A 25320-nucleotide genomic window follows, 5' to 3' on the forward strand; every position below is an offset into this window, starting at 1 on the left:
AAATATCCATTTTCAACAATTAAATATTGCGTGAAGTGCTTCACATTGAACGCCTATTAGAGGAGCATGTGTTGAACCTGTTTAGAAGAGGAGCTGAACTTTTGCATGCATTAAAAATTGTAAAAGGGGGCTCAGATTTCATTGTTCAGCAGCACTTTTATCATTAACCCTTATAAAACTTGAATGATGCAACGATCCCACATCAAATCAAAGGTAAGTTCAACCAGCTACAATATAGACTCATGTTTTAAATTTTTATGAACAGGTTGTCTAATGTCTACATTGTCTAGAAGAATAAAAATGGAAATAAGGTCTGTATTTGGATTATCTTAAGATACATACATTTTGATAGGCCGAACTTTTACAAAGGAACCACTGATGAGATTTGAGGACGAGTGCAGTTTGTAGATCACTTTCAGGTTAGTATTACTCAGTTAATCTAACTAAAAAGCTTACGTCATACTGTGGTTAAATAGTAAACATTTTTTTATCTTTCATGTGTTGATTGTGCTGCTATTCCTCATGATTCCACTGGACAATGGAGACAATGGGATTGGAACACTCAGTGTCCCAGTGCACAGCTGGTTTACACAAGGGGCTCATGAACTCTGTGACGCCCTGGATGACTTAAACTTTCCCTTTGGCAATCAAACTATATGCCTTATTGACCATGGGGCATATGTGATGCTTTTGGTTCTACTTGTCCTTGCGAAAGCAATTTGATGAGACAATAGGGTTTAGGTACCGGAGCCATTATACCAACCTTGAAAGACCAGATTGACTAGAACAAAACAATATGACTATTGAACATGTCAGGCACTAGCAAAGACATGAACCAGAAGGTTGGGTGACTGGAAGGGTTGGCTTTGGGTTTGTGTAGACTGGTGCTTCCATGCTGATAATCCAACACCTTGGAGGTTTTTATTGGACAAGAAGAAGTCTTCTCCAGTTGAGCCAACCTATCTGGCAGGCCGCCATGGCCGTTCCTGGGCCGAATCGAATGTGTAGTAATGTGCTGATCGACTAATACATGTAGAGACGAAGGCAGACTCCAGCAAAGTTCTAACATTTCTGAGACAAGTAAGTCTCATTCCACATTGCATGATGGGAAAGAAAAAGGGTGATGACCTAATCCATGTCAGGGGGGACACTATGATCTACTTCAGGTTTTACAAACTCCTTTAAACCTAAATGACTCCTGCACTTGGCAAATTAGTCCAGTTCTTCTTGTGCTTTGACTGGATTGTTTCCTTGATCTTTCCGATTAACATTAGTGACACAAGCATGATTATAGGAGACTGACCAATCAGCACACAGCAAGAATTCAGCGCTAAAGTGAAATCCAGGTCTTTTTAAATGAATTGGTAATTTGCAAACCCTGACTTCACTCATAGTGCCCCCCCCCGACGTGAATTAGCTGGGCACCCTAGTAAGGACATTGATAAGTTGATGGAAAGTTGACCTTTCGTGTTGGTCTTTGGTTTGTTACAGTGGAATAAATGTATTCTTCTGTAAACTACTTTCAATAGGAGCGTGTAAGAAAGGTGCTGGAGAAAAGATGTAGATTCTTTGACTTTTAAGTGTCATATGACAGGAAATGGAAGACCTCCTAGGAAGTTAGCACGGGAAGTGCGCACAATGCTGGGTTTCTTTCTTTTGTCGCGCCATTTATGTTATGTTGACTTTTTCTCAGAAAATAAGACTTTGTTTTCAAGGTCTTGACTTCACTCAGAGGCCTTTTCCTGTGATGCAGCATTTTGCTTGCTCCTTTCTGCAGCCAACACAAAGCTCCATCCCAGTGTTTATGTCTGACCAGTAAACAGAGCTCTGTGTTTGTGCTGATTACCTCCTGCTACATCAGTTTCCTTACACACTTCAAAATTGTGCTCAAAACTAGACAAATTTCTATCTCTGACTTGCATCATTGTGGGTGATCCTGTGAACCGTCGGATGAATCTGAGGCTCCCCATGATCCTGTACTGGATGGATGGATGGATGTCATCCATGACATTGCTCTTCAACGCTAATGGTTACGGGGGAGATAAATGTACATTGTCTGTGAATTGTTTGTACATATAGGGCATCTCTGTCAATCATTTATTTAAAATCACATCAATGCATAAAATCCTGTGGAATGACATCAAAAACGTAAATATATTTGTCTAGCAGTAATAAGAATCCTCCAGTTACACCAATGGGAAACAGCGACCCCTATGGAGACAAGAAAAGAATACAGGCAGTTATGTCAGTGACACACAAGCCCCCATATTCTCGTTATGCATTGTAAACTTTCATTATGAAGTATAATCCATTCCTTCATTTGAAAAAAATGAGACCCACAAACCAGATAATATCCATTCTTTATTCTACAGAATGTGTCACTGGTTTCTGTGCCACACGTAATGCCAGTATCAGCAGTAGAAAAGGCCATCGGCAGTGACAGCTAATGCTTATTTCATTTTACCCCGGGAAATGGTCATATTAACTGTGCGTTTTAATTTGAATAAATAAGAATAAAAACAAACCATAAAAACTCTTGATAAATGAGGCAACAACCGGGATCCCTGAAATAAATATGTTAAAAAATGCTGTTGGAGGGACCACACTGGCCCCTAAAACCGATCATTTATTACAGTGAAAGAATCACCAAGATGCAAGTGTTAATTCATTAAATACACTGAAATACATGAATCGATGCAAGTGCATGAAATCACAACTAATTTATGGCATATTTGAAGGAATGAGCCTTTGGTAAACTGGGCACAAACAGAAATGCATTTTTACACTGAAATTTGTTGATTTTTTTATACACTCATATGCATGGGACAGTAAAACTTTATCAATGCACCATTATGCTGTGTAATCTTTTACCCTTGTCTAGTTTCAGAAATATTTTTGGCTCCCCCTACAGCACAGGAAAGAATACTGCATGTCAAATTTATGCCTTTTGTACTACAAGGTCAGATAATACTTCCAATACTATTAACTGATAAAATAAGTTGAAGCAGACATTCTAGTTGACAAACTTTTTACTGATCTCAGCTGAGTAATTTTGGTTTGTAATTTCAACCAAGACATGAAACTGAGTATGCATTGTTTAACGTTAATTCAGGTGAATACCAGTTATGTATAATCCATATTATTTATGAAGTGGACACTAAAATACTTATTTGTTCATTGCATAAGATCATACAGTAAGTATGATAATTATGCCACAAACAAAGGCATTATAAATGTGCACAAATATTTCAAGTAATGCAATAATGACTTTCATTAATGATTCGAACGAAATGGTTGTCTTCAGTTTAGAGTTTTTTTTATATTTAGTAATAAAGTTATTAACAATAGAGTAATCAGATCTTTGGCATTTAAACGTAAATCTAGAACATCTAGATGGAACATTTTAAAGCATAACAAACATACTTTTACCAAATCTATTTATAAACTGTGGGAGGTTATCATTCACTATATGAAAGTTTGTATTATAAATGTTTTTGTTTTGCCTGCGAAACCGACTTCCTTGAATCTGACCACGCGGCTGGTAGCTGAAGTCACGTAACCGACGCGGGGCTCGTGGTCCCTCTCGCCATAGTGACCGACCCCGCGCGGCTGGTAGCTGAAGTCACGTAACCGACGCGGGGCTCGTGGTCCCTCTCGACATAGTGACCGACCCCACGCGGCTGGAGTCACGTAACTGATGCGTGGCACGTGCTCACACTCATCACCGTTACCGACACCGTCTGGGCTCCAGTGTGATACGCACATGTGACTGTCGTCACGGTGTGACCGCATGTCATTTCAGGCATTTTGCCAGATCCTACGCTGACGTTACGTACAGTATGCCGAGAGCCTGCTAAACAGAGGAGATCCAGTGAGGGAGGGGGCGGCTGCAGGGTGTAATACTGGGTCGCTTGGAGGGAGAGGCCAGGGCAGGCAGCGCCATCACTGCCCGGGAACGTAGGGCCAGCTGATGGAGCTACCGGACAGCTGCATGTCACGGATCAGCGTCTCAATGGGCGTCTTGCCCACCAGTCGCATGAAGAAAAGCTGGGAGATAAGCGAGGCGGGCACAGCGCGCAGGGCAGGCAGGCGCAGCAGCAGGCGGCCGAACCGTTGCGGCTGGCTGGGGTACTGCAGCCGCTCGTACTCTGTCAGCGCCACCTGGGCCTTCTCCTGCAGGCTCTCCACGTGAACGGGGTCCGTCAGGCCGCAGGCGTCTGAGGAGACATGGCAAAGCCTGAGAGTTTCAGCGCAAAAGAGGCCTGCCAGCTTATGGTACACAAATCAGGAGATCGTAGCTGGTTTGCTCATTTTTTGTCTTGGCATTTGATCTTTCCGTTACGGTTTCTTTAATCAAATTTATTAATTTAGTTATTAACAAGACCTTATAATAAATTAATAAATCAAAATTACTACACTAAAATATCATGTGAGTAAAACACTCACACGTACTCCTTGTAAAACATTTTAAAAACTAAACAAATCATACAATACACGTCAGTCGGAAATATAGCGCGCAGTTCCAAGTATTCACCAGGCGGGGGTGCAAGTCACCTGCTTCTAAATTTCAATTGCAATCTGCAATATCTGTTATTTTTTTGGGGGTCTGTTGTTTCTGCATCTCCACTGAAGCAACTTTACCGCCACCACCCCCCCCCCCCCCCGGTCCCCACCCTAGTGTTTCAAAAACGAAATATATTTTATGGTCAGAAGATCTTAGGACGCTCACCAGGGGAGAAGAGGGCGATGGCTTTGAGGCAACTGTATTCTGCAGAGTCCACCTGCAGGCGCGTGAGCTTGTCCACCTGGTCCTGGAAGAGGCGCACCTGGTCCATGAAGGACACAACGCGCTCGGCCGACATGGGCGACGAGTGGAAGCCAGCGGCGGCCAGCAGTGGGGCCGTGTGCAGCGGCAGGGCGGACTGTGCCGCGTTCAGGATGAAGAGCTCGCTCCAGCTGAGCCTCAATAGAGCCACCTGCTCCGACACGGGCAGCTCGGGAAAGTAGGGGATGTTGCGTGCCCACTCGACGGTGCTGAACAGCAGCCGCGCCGCCAGCTCACAGATGTTGTCAATGCCCATGACGGGTCCGCCGGCCTGCACCTGCCCCTGCTGCTGGCCGTACTGGGGCCCATAGCGGTTGCTGGGATAGGGTTCGGCCCGCAGCAGCTGGGAGATGAGTTCTGAGACCGGCTGCCCGTTAAAGAGCTCTCCAGTGCCTCCTACTCCACTGCCTCCACCACCGCCCCCGGGCAGGGATGTAGGACTGATTCCTGAGTGCGAAGGAGGGATGCGTCCACGCTGGACTGCTAGAGGGGAAAGGAACGGGACAAGCGGAGAGGCACACTTATTCTAAATTAACGATTCATCGCTTCACTTTAAGAGTAACTGCAGCTTAAGGAAAAAGAGACAATCAGTGTATGAAATGTCCTATATCAGGCGAGGGCAGAGATCAGGGTGCTGAATTATTTATCTGTTAACAGACTCACAGTCCAGTCTTTGACAGAAATATAGCAAACCAGTTCCCCCACGGCACCCAACTCTCAGGAATGCGTCCTCTTTCCATACTGGCCGGGGTTTTCTATGCTTTTCACTAGTCTTGACTAATTGAAACTAGACTAAATTTGAAACTTCACTTCAAAGTACTGATGCATTTTACAACAATAAATATAAATCTTCTTTGAATTCGACCTGATGTAGCGTGGATGGTTCTGCCCAGGGCTGGATCTACCTATTTAGGGGCCCTAGGCAAAGCTTTCCGTGGGATGCCCCCCTACCAAGAAATATGATGATCATGTCACTTCCTCCACAGTGCAGGTAATCTGGGGACTCTGGGTAGCTGCCCGTTCTACCGGCTAGCTAGAGCCAGCCCTGTTTGTCGCACTTCTTTAAGGCCAAAAGCAAAAATAGCTTTTAGCTTTTGTGTATCAGCAGCCTATTTATCAATTCATATTCATGTACAGGGATGGGTAAGTTACTTAAAAAAGGTACAGTGACTAGTTACTGATTGAAAAATGTAATCAGTAATGTAAGATAAGCATCTCAAAATAAAATGTCAAACAAATGTCAAAAAGATTACTTTTTGTTAGGCAACAGAAATATAATCGTGTTGTTAAAATGGCCATATCCATTAACGCTGTCAGGGTGAAAACCATGAGACAGAATTCGCCTGGACACCTTAAAGAACCAATTAAACTAATGTCTTTTGGTCGAATAATAATAATAAACCAAAATAATAAAATAAAATGATCTTATCCTTTATGAGGGTTATAGGGCAGACGGTGTCGTATGTGTTGTCCATGTGATTTAGGCTATAAAAATAAATCTTTGTGTAAATTGCACAACACTTTGTTAACCAGTTCTGGGTATAATACCTAGATCTTTGTAGCTAATGTTAGCAGTTGGTCTTACAGTCTTACTTCTAAGTGTTTCTTTAAATTTGACGTTGAGCTTTTCGATGTTGCCAGTATTTTCACGGCTGGAAGATATAATATGCATTGTAATGTGATGTTATTTCCCCTCTCTTGCTTAAAAAATTCCACAAACAAAACAGATTTTTGGCGGTCATCCATTCTGCATTTTTGCCAAGCTTTTGTCAAATGGTGTGTGGTAAATAATAATAATAATAATAATAATAATAATAATAATGGGGGGGGGGGGGCAGAGCGATCTCGCGAGAGGTGCCGTTCACGCAGAAAACGGCGTGACGTTAGCTTTGCGGGTCCTTATAAACGTATCAGAAAACCGTTCTTAATTTATTATAATATAATCTAATAATAATCCTGATTTATTACAAATATATCTGTATATGTAACTGATTGCGGTTCTTTTTCGCAGTAACTGCAACAGAATACAGTTACTTATTCATGTATCCAGATTACGTAACGCAGTTACTCGTATTTCGTTCACTGACGTCGGTGTTTTTTTGTGATACTCATGTAAACGGAAAGTATAACACATGCAATGCTTGATAGCGTAAAAAACAACTATGTTATCGGGTTTTGTATTTATTATAATGTACTTTTTATCGTTATTTAGGCTATACCACGTAGCCTAGGTGTGTAGTAGGCTATACCATCTAAATTTGTGCAATAACACTCTCGTTCTCATATCGGCTTAAGGACGCATTTCTCAGAACGCATCCCTATTGTTAAACGAGGCATGAAGTATTGATTCTGGTAAGTGAAACTTAACTGTATATTATATGTATATTAATTCTACTTTATATAGACTGTGTATTTATCGTATAATATTACTGCTTTTTTGGTCTGCTAACGCTCCAAGTGTCGCATATAAATTGATGCTAATTGCTTCTTCGCTTTACGCCAGTTCGGCTTACGAAAGGTTTGACATGAACGCTGTACTTTCATAAAGCGGGGAATACTCCTATGTAACATACCCTGGTCTAGTGCTAAGCTGGGCTGCCAGCTTTGTCAAGTGGTACTTAACTAGTTGTATCAAGCTAACCCAGCTGTCCTTCTGAATATAACCATTTCACGTCATCAAAGTTGTGGACATTAAGACTATGATGTTACAAGATAATATAACTTTTAACATTTCTGAGCATATGGACAACATTATACAAACAACATGAATGTAATTATGGCAATAAGCATATAACATACAAACATCCAAATGTAAATGGGTGCTGCATGTCGGTGATCATATCATCCCAAAATTATATTTTAAAACATTGTCCTTTTCCTGCACCATAGCAGATGGGACGTCTGTTTGCCTGGGATAGTTACCTTCTTTGCGCATTCCGACACGGAAGCACTTCTTCAACCGGCAATATTGGCACTGGTTACGGTGATGCTGGTCAATCTGGCATTCTCGATTCGACCTGCGTTACAGTTGAACAGGCTATCAGAATTACAGATTAATCTCTTAGATCAAAGCCCCCCCTCCCCCCCACTAATGAACCAGGCTTCACCAACTACTAAATCCAACACTGTATTCGAGTTTCTGTTTTTATGAGCGTGCTGGTGTCTGATCAGTAAAACTTTCCTTAGAAAAGCTTACCTTTAATTTACGCACAAAATGGACCGCAATGGTCGGCATAAATATTTCATATAGTTATACAACATATGCAGTAGATATCTTGAATGGTTCCATATCTATCCATAGGGACCTGTGTCTCATTTCACTGAATGAAATGTCACCTAATGAAATGAAAGGCAATATGAAAGCTCTTAGCTCTTTGCATGTCTCTGGTTTTTTTGTCTTTCTTTTTCAGTAAAACTTTCTGTCCCTTATTTATAACATTTTTATCAAATTGTTATTTTTATAAAAATTCTTGAATCTTTCAGAAATTCCCCTTCTTACCCTGATAAGCAAACTAGCACCCCAATTAATTAAATAGAAATTATAAAAGTAATTATAATAAACTATGTATTAACAGAATAAGGAATTTATATAAAACTGATCTGTGCTATTGTAAACAGACTTTGATGCAATGGTACGTTGTTTATGCTTGTAATGATCTTTTTGCCAAGTTTAAAGTTAGACTCAGCCTCACACGGCATGTATAAGTGCACCGATGTAGTTTCGCACTGCAGATGGGGGGCAGGTTTTGGGATCGGTGCGGAGCATGTGGCTCACCTGCAGCTGTAGCTGAGATTACGCCTGATGCTCCTCTTGAAGAAGCTCTTGCAGCCCTCACAGGTGAACACGCCATAGTGCTTGCCACTCGACTTGTCGCCGCAGACCGCGCAGTCCACTGAGCAGGCCTTGTCGTCCTCCCCCACCTCCACGTCGCTGCTGCCCGCCTGGGGCGAGCCGTCATCCTCATCGGCCCTTAGGTACCCTTTCTCCCCCAGTCCATTGGTGTCCCCGTTGGGATCGCCCCACCCCCCGCTCACCATGGCCATTGCTGAGGTTCCAGTCCGATCCGGGAACCAGGGAACCAACACCCCCTGCTCCAGACCACCCGGAACACTGATATAACGGGGCACTGCTGAGAAATGTATCCAAAACTAAGCCTGTTATTAAATGTTACTTAATGCATTAGTCAGATTTTACAAATGCCAAGAAAATTACAAAAAAAAAAACTGAAATGATGAAAACGATTTTTGGGGGGGATTCTACCACTTCAGCAGTAAAACGAAAAACAACAACAAAGTACTACATCAAGCTAATGTTCCTGCTGATTTGTGGCATTTTCACTGCCAGCGGATCATTCAGCCTCCCTCCCCATGCACTCCTTTAGTTCCCCTACTTCCTCTCTATAAAATCAGTTACCTCTTGCGCTTTTACCACAGTCTTTCCAACGACTGCAGACCAGCGTGCAAGGGACTACAATTTTCAATCTGCTCTTTCCAAAGGAAAAAATAAATTAAAGTCAAGCATTTCTAAAAGAGTCTCCTTAATCATCACATGAGCCCAGGAACGGGAGCAGAGACCCTCTCGGTTGTGGAGAAGTGACTGTGTGTCTGCGCTGAGGTGCTGGGGAACCAGACGGACGCTGGCCGTGCACTCATAAATCAAGCAAGAAAAGCACCCCTTTCCTAAACCAGTTCAACCAGTTACTACTGAGCTCTGTTTTTGGTATCTGCCCAAAAGTCAGACACACAAGTAACGGAGGAGCAAAAGAATCTTGAAACATGAATATCAGTAGAAGTACAGCAGCAAGTCAGGGGAACGTCACGGTGCAATGAATGAATCTTGCTGATGGTGCATAGTAAGTAGCAAAACTTCCACCAATAGCAGACTAAGACACAGCGTGTTCAAGGCGCCGGATTAACACGTGTGTTTCCCGGACTTCCTCTCGGCAGCAGTTCCTGTTCAGTTTCCTTTGCGAAATAGTCTTCCAGGTCAGCAGACTGGAAATAAGCGCCGGTGCTCTGATGTCCGGGCTGCAGGCGGCACAACACGGAGAAGCGACTGATGAGAAAACAGGCAGCCCTCCCTCGGCCGCCGCCTCTGCTCTCTCGCCATAAAACAGGACCCAAGTTCACGGAAGTACCAGCTTTGCTGCCTGTTATGAAAAAACGGCCCAGATGTCTTTCCTTCCTGCGCCTTTGGCTTTGTGCTTTGGGAGAGTGAATTAAAAAAAACAAAAAATACTCTGCACCGTTGCTGGGGTCCTGTTTCACCGATGTCCCTGCATGGCCCTGCTTCTTATTTGTTCAGCGCCTGCCTGCCGGCAGTAACGGCTTGCGGCCTAAACCTTCCTCCCTTCTCTGTGCTCAGACTGTGGGAAGAATCGCAGCTTTTTCAGGTCCCCTCGCTTTTTAGCTCCAGCAAACATTCATTTAATTTACCACCTTGAAACAAGGCAAGGCAGTCATCAGGCTGCGCACTCCTTCAGGCAGCTGGCTAGCTTCCTCTTTGCTGCCTCTCTGTTCCCTCTCTGTCTCTCTCTCACTTTCTCTCTCTGTCTCTTTCCCTCCCTCTCTCACTCTCTCTCTCTCTTTCTCTCTCTCCTCCTTTCTAATACACGTGGTAAGGGAGGGGGAGAGCGAGCGAGCGAGCATGTGTCTATCTGCTAGGGGATTTGACACTACTATTCAAGCCCTTCAGTTGCCATGGTGCCGCCCGCCTTATATGGACATTGGAGTCAAAGAGCAGAGTGTGCTGCTAGGCTGCCCCAGAGGGCTGCACATGTTCAGAAAGAATGCGCTGCTGTCGAATGCCCCAGTGCCTGTTAACCCCGACTCTGCCGAAGCTCACCAGCACGTACGCATCTCAGCCCTCTTTCCATCCAGCATCAAAAGTGCTTTGATATGAGACTTTCTGTAGTGGGTCATTTTCTGCATTCCAGAAGTATTCACAAGCGATCCATGAAACACAGGTTAGCAAAGTGCTGTAATATTTTAGGACCCCCCCCCACCATAACAAAGGCTAACTTACTGGGGGGGTTGGGGGGCACCGCAACAGCAGCTGCAGGTAATGATTCTGAACAAGGAGGGGTAAAACACACAAAATACGCAGAAAGCTAAAGATCCATTTAACATTCATTTACTTTCATTATAACAATTTGGTGAGAAGCCTTTCAGTTGTATGTGTGAAGGGGATAAAGTGAATATGTAAAATAAAGCTCTAAAATGTCATTAAACTAAGTGAAAACTATGCTGGTGATTTACTAAACAGCAAATTTACACATGAGATCCAGTAAATCTGTCAGATTACATGACTGCTTCAGCACTGTCCTCCAAAAGCCTTAGACGCTACTCTGACCTCAGACCAGCTGTCTCAGGATCATAAATGGACTGTAAGTTGTTTGGTAAAAATAAAGTGATGAATTTTTGCCATAAATATCACGTAATTCAAAGCTCAACCTTTGAATTAAATAGTGCATTTTGCATCATTCCTTGGCTGTTTCAGAAGGAATTTCCCCATGGTTCTGACTGAAAGGGCAAAAATCTGTTTTTAAGTGGGTCCCATGGCAATATCAAACACCGCTTTAGCAGAATGGAAGAAAAATAAAATAAAGAACTAATTTTATTATTTTACAAAGACGAAGTGATGGAGACGGTGTATCTGTTCATTTGTCTTTTATTGAAAAATAAACAAACAAAAGCTCGATTGTTTCTAAGGTTCGAGGTTCATCCTTTACTACATCTGCACTATATCTTCTCTGAAGTTGCTCCAGAGAAATTGGAGCCACAATCTATTTTTACTGTTTGTTTTCTCTGCCTCATGCTGAGTTGTTGGGGAACTTGGCAGAGGTGTGTTTGTGTGTGTGTGTGTGTGTGTGTGTGTGTGTGTGTGTGTGTGTGTGTGTGTGTGTGTGTGTGTGTATGTGTGTGTGTGTGCGTGGTTGCATACTTATGTGTGCTGCTGGATGGGGGTGTGGGGTAGGGGTGGCCTTTGAACCGGTGGTCAGGAATGCAGCTGCTCGGAAAGTCTCAGCCCATAAATTCCTGGGGGGGGCAGTGCTGCAGGCTGAGCCTCCGCTGACACGGGGCCGGACGGCCCCCAGCTGGCCTCGCAGAGCAGGGGCCACGACCTACTGCTTGCCCTCTGCATCACTTACTTAAGGGTGAAATTAAAATGGAATGTCTTTCTCAGCTGACATCCTTTAGCATATTTCTCTGGAAATAAAAAAAGGAAAAATATAACGCTTCCCGTAATTATATATCTTATTTTGGGCTTATTATGAGAAGACTCGGTGTGTACTGAAAAAATCTATATAATGCTTTGAATATTTGATGATAAAACAGGAATAGGATGACTGGCAACAAGGTGGATGGACTCAGCAAAACAACAGTAACAGCTTCACAAAGCCAGGAGACAGAAAACGGGACTTTCTGGAAGCATCTCACCCTTATCTTCACCATGAGATCATGTTGACTTCAAGACACCTAACAATGATAATAATATTAATAAGAATTAAAAAACACAACAGTTGCAGCTTAATGTTTCCCCTGTTGTGTCAAACTCATGTTTGATGCTCGCAGTTAACCCAAATACCCTTCACTGTGTCATACTTTCGAGAAGTTTGTGGGGGGAAACCCTAGGAGTTCAGACAGTGTATAGGAATTTGGAGCAGGGGGGTTAAATTTTAACCAGCACTAGAGCTTAAACCTTTTTTTTTATGTGAACACATGACTCCCAGCAGCGCCCCACCCCGCGCCCCTAACCTTTTTCCACGTTGCCCTTTGGCCCCTGAATCAGCCGTTCTCACAGAGCGCAGGGACCTTTGACCCCACAAGGATGACCATGCGGCATAAAACAAACAGGCTGCTTGGGTCTGCTGAAGACAAACATCTGCTGTGGTGACAGCAGAGCAAAAGTCTCCCTAGGCACTGCCAAACATATACATATAACTTACATATATTAAAAAAACACATACAAACACTTACACATCTATACATGCTTTCATGTGACAGGAAGTTATGTCTATGGATTGCTCTCGTTTACTGGCCAGGAGTAACACGACACCAGCAATGTACGCACTTCTGGTTCAGCTTCACACAGTGTAACTAGTTGTGTATTTACAACAAGTATTCAATAGTCATCTACCCATAAAAACATTACATTTACGTACAAGTGAGGCACATTACAAAGATAAGTGCTGTCAAGGAGTCTAAGAAGCATCAGTGCAGCTAGGCTGAGCTCCCAGTGAACGGCCATGTACAAATCGCTTCACAAACAAAGCTAGCATTTTAAGCCTGTATAGTATTTACATAAGTTGATGTGACAAGAAGGTGATCCTTAAACAGGCAGAAATAGAGAATAAAAGATAATTGGACTGGATCCCTATGATCTTCAGTCTCCGTCCATTTCCTTGTGGCACTTGCTGTTAAGGACTTCAGCATTTTAGCCCTGTACATAACGAAGTGACTTGAAGATGGAAACACGAGCATGAACTGGGTCAGGAGTGGGACTGAGCTGCATGGACCTACACCGTTTGTAACACTCTGTGTGTCTGAAAAGTAACTGATAACATCCATTATTGGAATGACTCTGTATGTCACAGTCGCTGCATCAGAGAGAGTTTGCCTGAGGTCTATTGCTGGAAATGAACTTTCAGTCATTCGTTCATGCATTTTCCATACCTTCTTGTCCTGTGCAGGGTTGCGGGGTGCCAACCCATCACAGGGCAGAGAATAACACAGGAGAGGGCGCATTCACACATCACCGACGAGTGGCTAAGGTGAAAAATAATAGTGGCTAGTTTGCAGCCCAATTGCATTTACTATTAACAACATAAGGACACTGCAAGTACAGTGTCAAGTCAAAGACTGACAGAGAGGCGGGGAGATCCGGGAAGAGGTGTGTGAGCTAGAAGTTAGAGAGCGGGGTGAGGGGTGGGCCATGATCTCACACACAGGTCACCGCAGAAACTCATTTGAATGAGAATAGAAGTAGGAGCAAAGTCAGTGTGTAACCCCATGGGTCACAGGTCTGTGTGTGTGTGGGATTGGGGGGGGGTGGTATAGGGCTCCTCCGCTGGGGGGCCTGCGCTTATTTACCAGCTGCTGTGATAATCTGATGAAGGCTGCAGCACTTACTCGGCCCCCCAGCTTTCCCAAGTATCCGGGTGTTATAAGTTGCCCTTCTGGCACCTTCTCCCAGACACATTTTACCAGTCCTAACTGCTGTTGGATATCATTTAGAAAATTATTATACTAAGGTAACCATTTTTCCATTGTTTTACACCACGAGAAACTAAACATTACTTTTAAGTGGATGGTATTTCCTTCGTAATATATGCTCGACGTGGCTTAGGAAACCTGAGTCAATGTGATTTGCACTGTTCCACAAACTGCAGACTGCATGCCAGGACCGTGGCATTTAAATCCTCAAAGGGTACGCTGACCTTCTGAACTTCTTTTCAAACTTTTAAATGAATGCTGGGACATCTTCTGACCCTCATGGGCGTGACACCTGACCCTTCCCGATAGCCCACAGCAAGAGATCAGCAGCTGCTGATAGCCCCCCCCCCCCCCCCCCCAATGGAAGGCAGAACCCAAAAGACCTGAAACAGAAAGACGTATCGTCAGCCGTGCTTCTCTGCCTATCGCTCATGCCTGTGATCGTCTGTTGTCGTTGTCGGAATGCTGAACAGGCTTCTTTAATGAATGAATTCATGCTGTTTTGTGTACAAACACAGAGATGCAAAAAATTCTCAAAAAAGATATCGCACTGCCCTATGGCTTTTTGTACACTGAAGAGGATTTTAATAGATGATGAATGAATTTGTTTCTTAAATATGAGCTTTTTACAAGCCAGACGTGGTGAAATAAGTAGTTTATTATGTTTATGAAGAACTGAAAGGCAGCTAACATGCATCTTAAAACGGTACACAAACACTTCTGCATGTAACATTTCACATACATCCAAGGTTACTCTCTCACCAATGCCAAGTATAATCCAAAGGTCACGGTGCTTTGTGGGACAGCAGGCATGTTTCCTGGGGTCCAGTTCCCATAAACACAGTCATCATATAGCTCTTAAAAAACAGATCATGTGTACAAGACCCTGTGTTTTCTGAAACTCTACCCAGGCAAACGGCACCCAGAGCAGCTGCAGGGGGCAGTGCAGGCACTTGGGTCTCCTGAGGGCACGGCTGATAGGTACATGCTGCAGCTTAGCTGTTCTTCCCGGCCTCCCGATCAGACCCAGATGGACGGTCAGGTCGAGGTGGAGCTCACAGCACCGTCTCCTCTCTCTTCGTCTCCAATGCCTCCAGTGTAGCCTTTAGCCCAGCGATCTGGGTGGCGTGCCGCTCTGACGTGGCCATTGCCTGCTTCTCCAGCTGCCATAGCTGCTCGTGGAACTTGTGCCGCATACTGCGGTATGTCCCAGTGGTTTTGCTGTGAGGCACGGTAGACAGACTTAACGTTAAATGAGCAGCACTGGCATGGGGGCTCACGGAAGACAGCCTTAACATTAAATGAGGAGAACTGGCATGGAGACTCACGGAAGACAGCCTTAACATTAAATGAGGAGAACTGGCATGGAGACTCACGGAAGACGGCCTTAACATTAAATGAGGAGAACTGGCATGGAGGCTCAAGGCAGACGGCCTTAACGTTAAATGAGTGACACTGGCGTGGAGACTCACGGAAGACGGCCTTAACGTTAAATGAGGAGAACTGGCATGGAGGCTCACAGAAGACGGCCTTAACGTTAAATGAGTGACACTGGCATGCAGGCTCACGTCAGATGGCCTTAACGTTAAATGAGTGACACTGGCATGGAGGCTCAAGCCAGACGGCCTTAACGTTAAATGAGGAGAACTGGCATGGGGGCTCACGGAAGACGGCCTTAACGTTAAATGAGTGACACTGGCATGCAGGCTCACGTCAGATGGCCTTAACGTTAAATGAGTGACACTGGCATGGAGGCTCAAGCCAGACGGCCTTAACGTTAAATGAGTGACACTGGCATGGAGGCTCAAGCCAGACGGCCTTCACGTTAAATGAGCAGCACTGGCATGGAGGCTCACGGAAGACAGCCTTAACGTTAAATGAGGAGAACTGGCATGGAGGCTCACGGAAGACGGCCTTAACGTTAAATGAGTGACACTGGCATGCAGGCTCACGTCAGATGGCCTTAACGTTAAATGAGTGACACTGGCATGGAGGCTCAAGCCAGACGGCCTTAACGTTAAATGAGTGACACTGGCATGGAGGCTCAAGCCAGACGGCCTTAACGTTAAATGAGTGACGCTGGCATGGAGGCTCAAGCCAGACGGCCTTAACGTTAAATGAGCAGCACTGGCATGGAGGCTCACGGAAGACAGCCTGAACGTTAAATGAGTGACACTGGCATGGAGGCTCAAGCCAGACGGCCTTAACGTTAAATGAGTGACACTGGCATGGAGGCTCAAGCCAGACGGCCTTAACGTTAAATGAGTGACACTGGCATGGAGGCTCAGACCTCCAGTCCTGCTCAGTGGCTCTGAATCTGCACTTTCTCCTCATGTTTTACATGTATTTCCTCCAGCTACTCGAAAACAGGAAGTTAGAACTGGTCTGTACATTATCCGTAGTGTTTATTTGCCCCCCCCCTCCCCACCCAGGGTAACCCCTGACCTGTGATTCATGGGAGGGGGTGGTCTGGGCTCAGCATGACTCTGTGTTACACACGTGGTGGAGAAATGGATGGATGGATGCAATGCTATAGCTGAACTGAAGGCCGATACATTTTTGGGCATCTCTGTACTGAAGCCAGAAGAGATGTAGCAAATCACTAATATCGAGCGGATCACCACGTCATCGGGCAAGCTGTGAGTTATACCTGTGGGTGAGTGCCAGCTGTGCCATTTCCTCTTCACAGTATCTCCTGCGGGTGGCGCTGTCTGCAAGTGCAGCGTCCAGTGACTCGCGAAGTGCTGTCACTCGTCTCTTTAAGAGCTGCTCGCTGCAGGGACACGGCACCTCATTGTATTTGTGTTCTAAGCATTTGCAAAATTTTAATCACTTTCCCATTACTTTTACATCTTCTGTTCCTATTGGTTTCTGACTTTGGAAAAATCATATGATTATGGTCAACAGAGGCATGTTTCTAAGCAACCGTGTAAAGCTTGGCGAACGATTTCAGCAGTAGTCGCTGGCATTGGCTGAAGTGGCTTTGATCAGCTAGACGTCTTCATGTCTTGCATTGTCCCTCAGATTAGGTCATACTGTCGGTCACTACTAACCCAAACTATTTGCTGTCCTGCACCAGGATTTCAACACTTTGAAGTGCTCTGAGCATTCTCACCGTTGCTGTGCTGCCTGGGTCTCACGTAGGATCGTGCGATTTCGGGGACCAGGCACTGCTCTCCCACAATGCACCAGTGTGCCCTTAAACTGCGAAGAAGGCAACAGCTTAGAAAATTAATGCAAACTATAATAACTCTGGGTTATTAATTCCAAAACACTGGTGGTAAGATGTTGATCTAAGCAAGCAGCTGCTTGTGGGAGGATGTGGTCCGGGATGAAGGACTTACCCTCTCCTCTGCTTGTCTGTCCTCCAATTCGTCCCTCAGGCAGTCGGCTATAAGTGCTCCAGCCACGTCCTGCTCCTTCTGCGCCGTCAGCGTCCACTCGAGGTAACGCTTCTCTCGTTCCATCAGTCGAATCGTCCCACGCAGTTCTGACATCTTCTCCTAGGGTGCATTCAGGCATACACCGAATCTGCACTTACTGTCTGCCCACGTAACGGCACTTCCAGTGCAGAAACGAAGCCCATATGCATCATCATAAGTTACGGAAGTGAGTCGACACCAACCCTGACGGTCACCAAGTCGTACAAGAGGGCTGCCTTTTCTCTGCTGGTTTGGTGAGGCCTGGCCTGCTCCAGATCGCTGCATCGAGCCAGGGTGCCTGTGTCTGGGCTGAGCTGGCCCTCTCCCTCCGCTTTCAGCTCAGGGATGCACACCGCAGCCCTGTCTCGCTTCAGCATCGAGATCCTCTCCCGAATTCCCCTCTCCTGCTCCAATAACACGGATGACATCACCCTGATGAAACACAGGACAGTGAATTGATCTGTGGCCAAAGTTATTGGTTTTTTACAGCAATGCTTTCATAAATATTTTGGGTTGTTGTGAGCCTGCAAGGGGGGGGGGGGGCTGGTGGCTCAGTGTAGGTTAGGGGTTGCAAGCTTCAAGCCTCCAGCTGGAGTTAAGTAAGCCGCCCACCCCCCAGTGGCCCAGAACAGTCAATTACCAGCATCTCTGTAGCTGGTGACCTCAGTGCATCATGGCAGTGCTGCAGCCAGAATTCACTACATATGCTGCTGTGCTGCTTGTTCTCTCAGAGCAATACACCACAACAGCTCCTACTCTGTCATGTCATGAACCACTGAAGGACTGACAGTATTCCATCCGCGGTGTTCCCCTGCTTTACGTCCTGAGTTTTTTGGATATGCTCCAGACCCTTCTGGATAAGTGGTTGGATGGATGGATAGATGGATGAATACTTACTGCTAGTGTTGTTGAAATATTTCCTACCACCCATGTATGAAAGGGAAAATCCTAAATGACTGCATTCCGCCACACAGAATACATAGACGCACCCAGCAAAGTGTTGTGGACAGAAGCTGTCAAATAGGCTAGTGGACTGTCCCACCATCTGTACTAATCCTACTAGGATTAAGCTGAATTGTTTAATAAATGTTGACCCATAAAATGGTAGAGATGTTATATAATGTCCTATATAATGTGATTTAACTTGAAGAAGTGTGGATGGCCAAATAGTGGGTAAAAATAGCAGAGAATATAAATATGTATTTAATTGCAGCATTTATTAATGCAAATACTGACGTATAAAAGTGAATTTCCATACTTATTTTTAATAAATGGAGGACAAATGTTAATGCTGAGCCAGTGGCAGCCGGCGTACCGTAGGGCAGAGTTTCCCAGTCTGGTCCTTGGGAACCTGCAGACAGTCCCTAGCAGGAGCTGACAGGGAGCAAAATCGTGACGTGTCTGGCTGAGAGCAAAAATGTGGACTGTCTGGCAGGGAGCAAAAATGTGGACTGTCTGGCAGGGAGCAGAAATGTGGACTGTCTGGCAGTGAGCTGGGAGGGAGAAAAACATGGACTGTCTGTGGATCCCCAGGGACCCGGTTGGGAAACTTTGCCTTAGTATGCAACTTATCCCTGTGTTTGACCAGCTATATTTAGTGAAATACGTATCTTATCCCATCTCCCTGATACAAAGTCCGTCCCATCCAGCAGTGGGAAGCAGGCAGGGCTATACCTTGGATGGGATGCCAACTGGTTTAAGTGATACACTATTAGATACACTATAGCCAATGCCCATGAATTAATGATGACAAGCGCTGGTATCTGCTTGAAGGTAATTTCAATAATGGCCCTACATTTGTCTCAGAAACTGCAATTTCCAGGTTAAGTGCAGCTGTCTCTTCATGAAAAAGGCAAAATTACGAAAGCCAGCTACAAAACACTGCGTTTATTTCCCACAGTCATACATCTTTGCTGACAGCAGCTCATGACATTTCTTCACCCTGCAATGTTGTAGAGCAGTTTTACATGAACATCTACTGAAATATTGTAAGACTGAGCGCTTATGTGAGTTTTTGCATTGTTTTTAACAAGCTCATTTCAGTCTCTGAAAATATACAGTACATTGCACTGGTGATTATGCAGGCCTGAAATTCTTGCAAAAAATAGATAGTTTCTAGGTGCTAATTGGATCGCTTAGTTACATACAATGTCTGAAAATGCTGAATGACATTTTTGCTATATATTCTTACCTACTACATGTACATATTGTTTTTATATGTTATTACTGTAATTTTAAACTGCATATGTTAGAGCTTACGAAGCATCAGAGAAGAACCTGAAAATTCAGATGCTACAAGACAAATCACTGTGTTTTGTTAATTTGTTCTTTTAAGCACATGAAATTTTTGTCAGTCATCAGTGTTCACCTGATGGGCTGCTTTGTGTGCAGAGATGGTTAATGGGGAAGGTCCCCATACGGATGCATGTGCAGGCCTGTGAGGGCTGAGCGACCAGGATTATTACCAGATGAACTGCAATGCAGTGGACACCTTTGGTCATATTGCAGGTGATACTCAGCGTCTGGCCATTGTGTGTTTCACCATTAATATAACAAGTCATCCATATAGGTAACACCCATTGCAGATACTGTATGTCACAAACAAGCCCTTATTGGATATGCAGTTGTATTAAAGATGGATGCATGGAGGTTGGATGGATGGATAGATGGATGTTACAAATAGGCTGTTTTATGGGAGTGAAAATGCATGAATGAATGCATTTTTATGAATAAAAAGGTTTGACTAATTCTCTGTTGTGATGAAATGTATAACAGTTTGTTAACCATATACCACTGACTGCTATTTTAATTGAGTAATTTAAATGATTCATATTTAAATTGTTTCATTCTTTTTCACAGTAACAGATCACCAACCTAGCCACTCCAGCTCCTTTCGGTGGCCAAGTTGAGGCCTCCTTGGTCTCTGGGCACAACGTTTGCTGCTTTGGGTTGCTGGGCAGCGGATCTGCTCCTGATTCTGCGGAACAGAATCACGGGGTTTCTGCATGAGTCAGCGTGCTCAGCAAAGACACAGGGTAAGTGCTGGTATACCTCGCACAGCAAAGGCACAGGGGAAGCGGCGGTATACCTCACACAGCAAAGGCACAGGGTAAGCAGCGGTATACCTCACACAGTAAAGGCACAGGGGAAGCGGCGGTATACCTCGCACAGTAAAGGCACAGGGGAAGCGGCGGTATACCTCACACAGCAAAGACACAGGGTAAGTGCCGGTATACCTCGCACAGCAAAGGCACAGGGGAAGCGGCGGTATACCTCGCACAGCAAAGGCACAGGGGAAGCAGCGGTATACCTCACACAGCAAAGGCACAGGGTAAGCAGCGGTATACCTCACACACTAAAGGCACAGGGGAAGTGGCGGTATACCTCGCACAGCAAAGGCACAGGGGAAGCGGCAGTATACCTCACACAGCTAAGGCACAGGGGAAGCGGCGGTATACCTCGCACAGTAAAGGCACAGGGGAAGCGGCGGTATACCTCACACAGCAAAGGCACAGGGGAAGCGGCGGTATACCTAGCACAGCAAAGGCACAGGGAAAGCAACGGTATACCTCACATAGCAAAGGCACAGGGAAAGCGGCGGTATACCTCACACAGCAAAGGCACAGGGTAAGCAGCGGTATACCTCACACAGTAAAGGCACAGGGGAAGTGGCGGTATACCTCGCACAGCAAAGGCACAGGGGAAGCGGCAGTATACCTCACACAGCCAAGGCACAGGGGAAGCGGCGGTATACCTCGCACAGTAAAGGCACAGGGGAAGCGGCGGTATACCTAGCACAGCAAAGGCACAGGGAAAGCAGCGGTATACCTCACATAGCAAAGGCACAGAGGAAGCGGCGGTATACCTCGCACAGCAAAGGCACAGGGAAAGCGGCGGTATACCTCACACAGCAAAGGCACAGGGTAAGCGGCGGTATACCTCGCACAGCAAATGCACAGGGGAAGCGGCGGTATACCTCGCACAGCAAAGGCACAGGGGAAGCGGCGGTATACCTCATACAGCAAAAGCACAGGGAAAGCGGCGGTATACCTCACACAGCAAAGCACCTGCAGTTTCTCTCGACTCTCCCATCATGCCTTGTCTCTTGGCTTCATATAGTGCCATCAGCTGGCAGTAGGCTTCCTCACAGTCCTCACTGTCAGTCACAGGGAGAATAATCGATGTACTCGATACGCATGCATCACACATGGAATGAAAGTGAACCAGTCACCCTCAAGGGACTGGATATCAGTTCATAGTGTAACCCAGCACTAAGCCACAGGGACAAAGGCTTTCCCAGTTACACACCTATACTTCAGGGCCATTTGCAAGGCAGTGTGGTCAGCTTCGTGTTTACTGAGTATCATGCTCATCTGCTCGGACTCGCCCTTCCTCCTCTCCAGAGCAGCGGACAGGCGTTTATTCCGCGCCTTGAGCCTTTCTACACACCTACAGGAAGGGGCATTAAAGCATTGCTGATGTTAAATCACTTTCAGTGGAACTGGAGGGAGAATTACATACTCCACGGTCTGACCTCTGAAGGTGGTCCATGTCAGTACCACCACTGGGGCTGCAGTGTGCACTAGCAGAAGGAGCGCTGCCCCCTGCTGACAGGGCAGGGAAAGCGCTGGGAGACCTCTTCGACATCTGAGGCGACCCAGGGTACGGAGGAGTTGCCCAGTAGGGACTCCAGGCTTCACTTGATGAACTGGAAGGACTTGTGGGAGGGGACATACTGACCCCAGCTGGAAGTGTTATTTGGAGGGACAGGATCTGCAAGACATTGACAGGAGGTAACAACAGTGACAGTAGGCTGGGTTTCAGTGAATCTGGCAGAAATACTCACTAGTTTAGTTTAGTTCCTAAAATTAATAGGAAGTGACAGTACAGGCTTATTGCTCATATCAGTTACATGCCGGGGACAATGGCTAAAATTCCCACTCAGCATAATAATGGTGAACAACTTTATTGAAAAATGTATTGGATACAGAGTGCTGTTACCATTTCCTTAAGTACAGTTCGAAGACACTAAACACGGTGATTTTAAATGCTGACCTGTTAGTCACCGCTAAAGGAATGCAGATGCATGAATGCAAAGCTGCGAGATGATATTAGCTGTGTCTATATTACACCTGCGTCATGGACTGAGGCAGTTGATGAGACGCGTGTCAGTATCTATGCAGCATTACGACAGCGGCACACACCACCGCTACAAACCTTCATCTGCAGCCTGTTCCTCTCCTCCTCCAGCCCACTCAGTGTGACCTTTGACCTGTCTAGCTCCTCCTCCCGGCTGTGCAGAGTAGCGCGTAGGGTGCAGTTTCGCTTGTGTAAAGCAAGGACATTTTTCTGGTATTTCTGATGCTCTTCAGCTGGCAATTCCGAAGAGGACGAGAATCCGAATTCTCTCTCCATCTCATCTAGGACCTGAGCCAGATTGATAAGACCTCATCATTTTGAGCAAAATCCCAGCAATGGCAGTTGAGTGTCTCCTGCAGCCATACCTGTGTGACCTTGGCCCAGCTCTCGGTAGCTGCAGTCAAGTGTTCTGCGGGTTTCTCCTTATTGCAAGAAATATGAGGAGTGACCCAGGCTCTCCCTTGTCTGACGGAAGTTTCTAGAGCATCTAAGGCTTCCTGCAGCTGCAGTTCAACACTTTCTTCTAAAGAACATCATTTGAACAGAGAAAATTATGAAATGTGCGCAGAACAGTTTCCCAGCAGAACATTTTATTGACTCACTGTGATAAAGCAAGAGAATTAAAGTGCTAAAAGAATATGATGAATCACACTTTTCTTTATTTTGATGACCAATCTCTTTGCTTGCTTCATAGGCAACTGTAACACTGAAATTATTCAATATGATGTGTAAATACAGATATGCATAAACTATGAACAATGCGGATACATGCCCACCTTTTTGAGTCACTGAACCATTAGGTGATGTGGTAAATATTTGCTCGTCCATTGGGATAGAGGCAGGCACTGCTTCGGGATCAGTGCTCATTACTCGCTCTTGTAGGTTACTCTTGTCTAGACACCTATAGCACAAGATTCTGATATTATCCAGGTTGCTAGCTTTGCACACACATTTACCTTGTAAACAGTCTGTAGGGGTTGCAAACTACCCCAAAACTTTTGATGAAGCTAATTTTAGGTTTATAAAGGAATAACATAGATTTGCCGTAAGATTCCTTGCATGAGCGTGAGAGTTGGCAGCCCTGCATTAGGAATGCTTTCAAGTCCAGTTCCAGGGATACTTTTCAGCTTTACCTTCATACAGGTGTGATGTAGAATAGGCACAATGTGAAAGTCCATTCTTTTTATAATGCACCATACCTAGGTGGTTGTAGCCCAGTCATTTTCTCATTCAACTCTGCTATGATTCTCAGCAAAGTTCCCATGTCTGCTTCACACTGGGCCAGTTCTAACTGGGAAGGATGTCCCGGGGCTTTGGGGTCCTCCTCACATTTTAAGGCTTCCGCCAACTGATCAAATAGCTGGGTCCCAGAATCCTGAGAAAAATGTAATGTGCAAGGAGCACAAGCTGTTATTGACTTCTGCTATGTATTTATAAATGAGTTTGGAAGACTGCTTTAAAACAGCATTGTTATTACAATGTATGTCGGCTAGCATGTTTACCAGGAAGTCATCATCTAGCAGTTGGCCAAAAACATTTTAACAGGCTGCTTGGATTGCGTGGTCTGATTGGCATTTTTTGAAATAGTCTTTGTTTTGAGAAGAGGAAAGGGAGGAAACTGTAACATCCTGCAATCCCACTTCCTCTTAGGACAACAATGTTGGAAGCAGTGGAGGATGGGAGGTGGGGTTACTAAAGGTCACTGAGTGAAGATAATACCTGATACCATCTCACAGTCAGCTACCCCACACGCGCAGGATTTTAACCCGTTACCTCAGTTACTTGTCAATAGTTGTGGTAAAATAATCTTCATATGTTGAAAATGTCCATTAGATCGATATATTTAAAGCTTTGTGAATTTGTAAATACTAAAGAATCCTTCTTGCGTAGTGCCTTCAAGATGATAGTCAAATTGACATTCCAACGAATTATATTTTATTTCAATATAATGAACATCGTTTTCTGTTCAAAGACAGAGAGTTTACTGTACCGTAATATTATTTTATCATTTGAACATATGATGTGCTACAATTTGTTGACATTTGGCATGTCCCTTAAGATAGAAAGTCTGTCTATCTCACCTCTGCATCTTCAGCTCTGTCAGTCATGTTTCCCCCTGTACCTTGGCTGTCTCTGTCCTTGAAGACTTTCCTTGAGCCCCTTAACAGCTCTTGCTTGACTGTTGTGTTCCTTACTGTGGTCGCTTGAGGCTGAGTAATGTTCATAGCTCTGCTCCCATCGCCCTCCACTCAGAGTGCTTGCGCTTCCACCTTCCTGTCTGCGTTGTTAGTGAACCCTCAGTTTTGTCTGCTCGTCGCTGGCACAGGAAAGCATTTTGGGATTTGAAAACATTCGTGATGATAGCCACACCCACCGTCCATGTGCAGTTTCCTTGCTCAACACTGGCCAACTATGTGTTGGCTGCATTCTGGTGTAAAAGTACATGCATTGAAATTTCCATGAAAAATAAGACACATACTCACCTGTGTTTAAAAAGCTTTGTTTGTAGAAGTATGATGAATGTAAAATTAATAATAATAACTGAATACCTTAATACTGTGTGTTGTATAAAGTGTTTAGTAAGGTACATCCAGTTTAATTTACTTTTGTATTTTATGTGGAATTTCATGTGGAATTACTGTATAATATTTTTCGACATTCACAGTGCACAACATCACATATGGAATTACATAATACACGTGAACGTACAAATACCTG

The 25320-nt window shown here is 44.8% G+C and overlaps 2 protein-coding genes and 1 long non-coding RNA gene across 4 annotated transcripts; 1 reads left to right on the forward strand and 2 right to left on the reverse strand.

The window, feature by feature from the left end:
- Positions 1 to 2348: 2348 nt before the first annotated feature.
- On the reverse strand, positions 2349 to 10570 carry LOC125708699 (nuclear receptor subfamily 2 group F member 6-like). 2 transcript variants are annotated; one of them, XM_048976445.1, is made up of 4 exons: positions 8601 to 10570; positions 7748 to 7842; positions 4730 to 5305; positions 2349 to 4217 (listed from the first exon to the last, which is right to left on the reverse strand). In XM_048976445.1, the coding sequence occupies exons 1-4, from the start codon at positions 8867 to 8869 to the stop codon at positions 3943 to 3945; spliced, it is 1215 nt and encodes a 404-aa protein (XP_048832402.1). In that variant the 5' UTR covers positions 8870 to 10570; the 3' UTR covers positions 2349 to 3942. The 2 variants fall into 2 exon arrangements, with proteins under 2 accessions (XP_048832402.1, XP_048832401.1); XM_048976444.1 differs by having other exon boundaries at positions 4730 to 5308; positions 8601 to 10417.
- A 4109-nt stretch (positions 10571 to 14679) lies between these two features.
- ushbp1 (Usher syndrome 1C binding protein 1) lies at positions 14680 to 24933 on the reverse strand. Its single transcript, XM_048976443.1, has 14 exons — positions 24684 to 24933; positions 23802 to 23977; positions 23379 to 23503; positions 22968 to 23125; positions 22681 to 22890; positions 21998 to 22236; positions 21772 to 21912; positions 21531 to 21619; positions 20338 to 20440; positions 17667 to 17895; positions 17386 to 17544; positions 17157 to 17245; positions 16692 to 16814; positions 14680 to 15262 (listed from the first exon to the last, which is right to left on the reverse strand). The coding sequence occupies exons 1-14, from the start codon at positions 24825 to 24827 to the stop codon at positions 15097 to 15099; spliced, it is 2151 nt and encodes a 716-aa protein (XP_048832400.1). The 5' UTR covers positions 24828 to 24933; the 3' UTR covers positions 14680 to 15096.
- On the forward strand, positions 19749 to 22935 carry LOC125708702 (uncharacterized). Its single transcript, XR_007382526.1, has 3 exons — positions 19749 to 19971; positions 20323 to 20498; positions 22888 to 22935. It is a non-coding gene; the product is annotated as an uncharacterized LOC125708702 (long non-coding RNA).
- Positions 24934 to 25320: the final 387 nt, after the last annotated feature.

This window comes from Brienomyrus brachyistius, chromosome 15, assembly GCF_023856365.1.
Source record: "Brienomyrus brachyistius isolate T26 chromosome 15, BBRACH_0.4, whole genome shotgun sequence".
NCBI lineage: Eukaryota > Metazoa > Chordata > Actinopteri > Osteoglossiformes > Mormyridae > Brienomyrus > Brienomyrus brachyistius.

Excerpts from the sequence above, each read along its gene's own strand:
- LOC125708699 (XM_048976444.1), bottom strand. The coding sequence starts at position 8,869 with ATGGCCATGGTGAGCGGGGGGTGGGGCGATCCCAACGGGGACACCAAT. Across the intron at positions 7,843-8,600 it reads AATCTCAGCTACAGCTGCAG|GTCGAATCGAGAATGCCAGA; the intron begins GTGAGCCACATG and ends ACTGTAACGCAG. Across the intron at positions 5,309-7,747 it reads TGTCGGAATGCGCAAAGAAG|CAGTCCAGCGTGGACGCATC; the intron begins GTAACTATCCCA and ends TTTCCCCTCTAG.
- ushbp1 (XM_048976443.1), bottom strand. The coding sequence starts at position 24,827 with ATGAACATTACTCAGCCTCAAGCGACCACAGTAAGGAACACAACAGTC. Across the intron at positions 23,504-23,801 it reads ACTGGGCTACAACCACCTAG|GTGTCTAGACAAGAGTAACC; the intron begins GTATGGTGCATT and ends CTTGTGCTATAG. Across the intron at positions 22,237-22,680 it reads GGAACAGGCTGCAGATGAAG|ATCCTGTCCCTCCAAATAAC; the intron begins GTTTGTAGCGGT and ends AATGTCTTGCAG.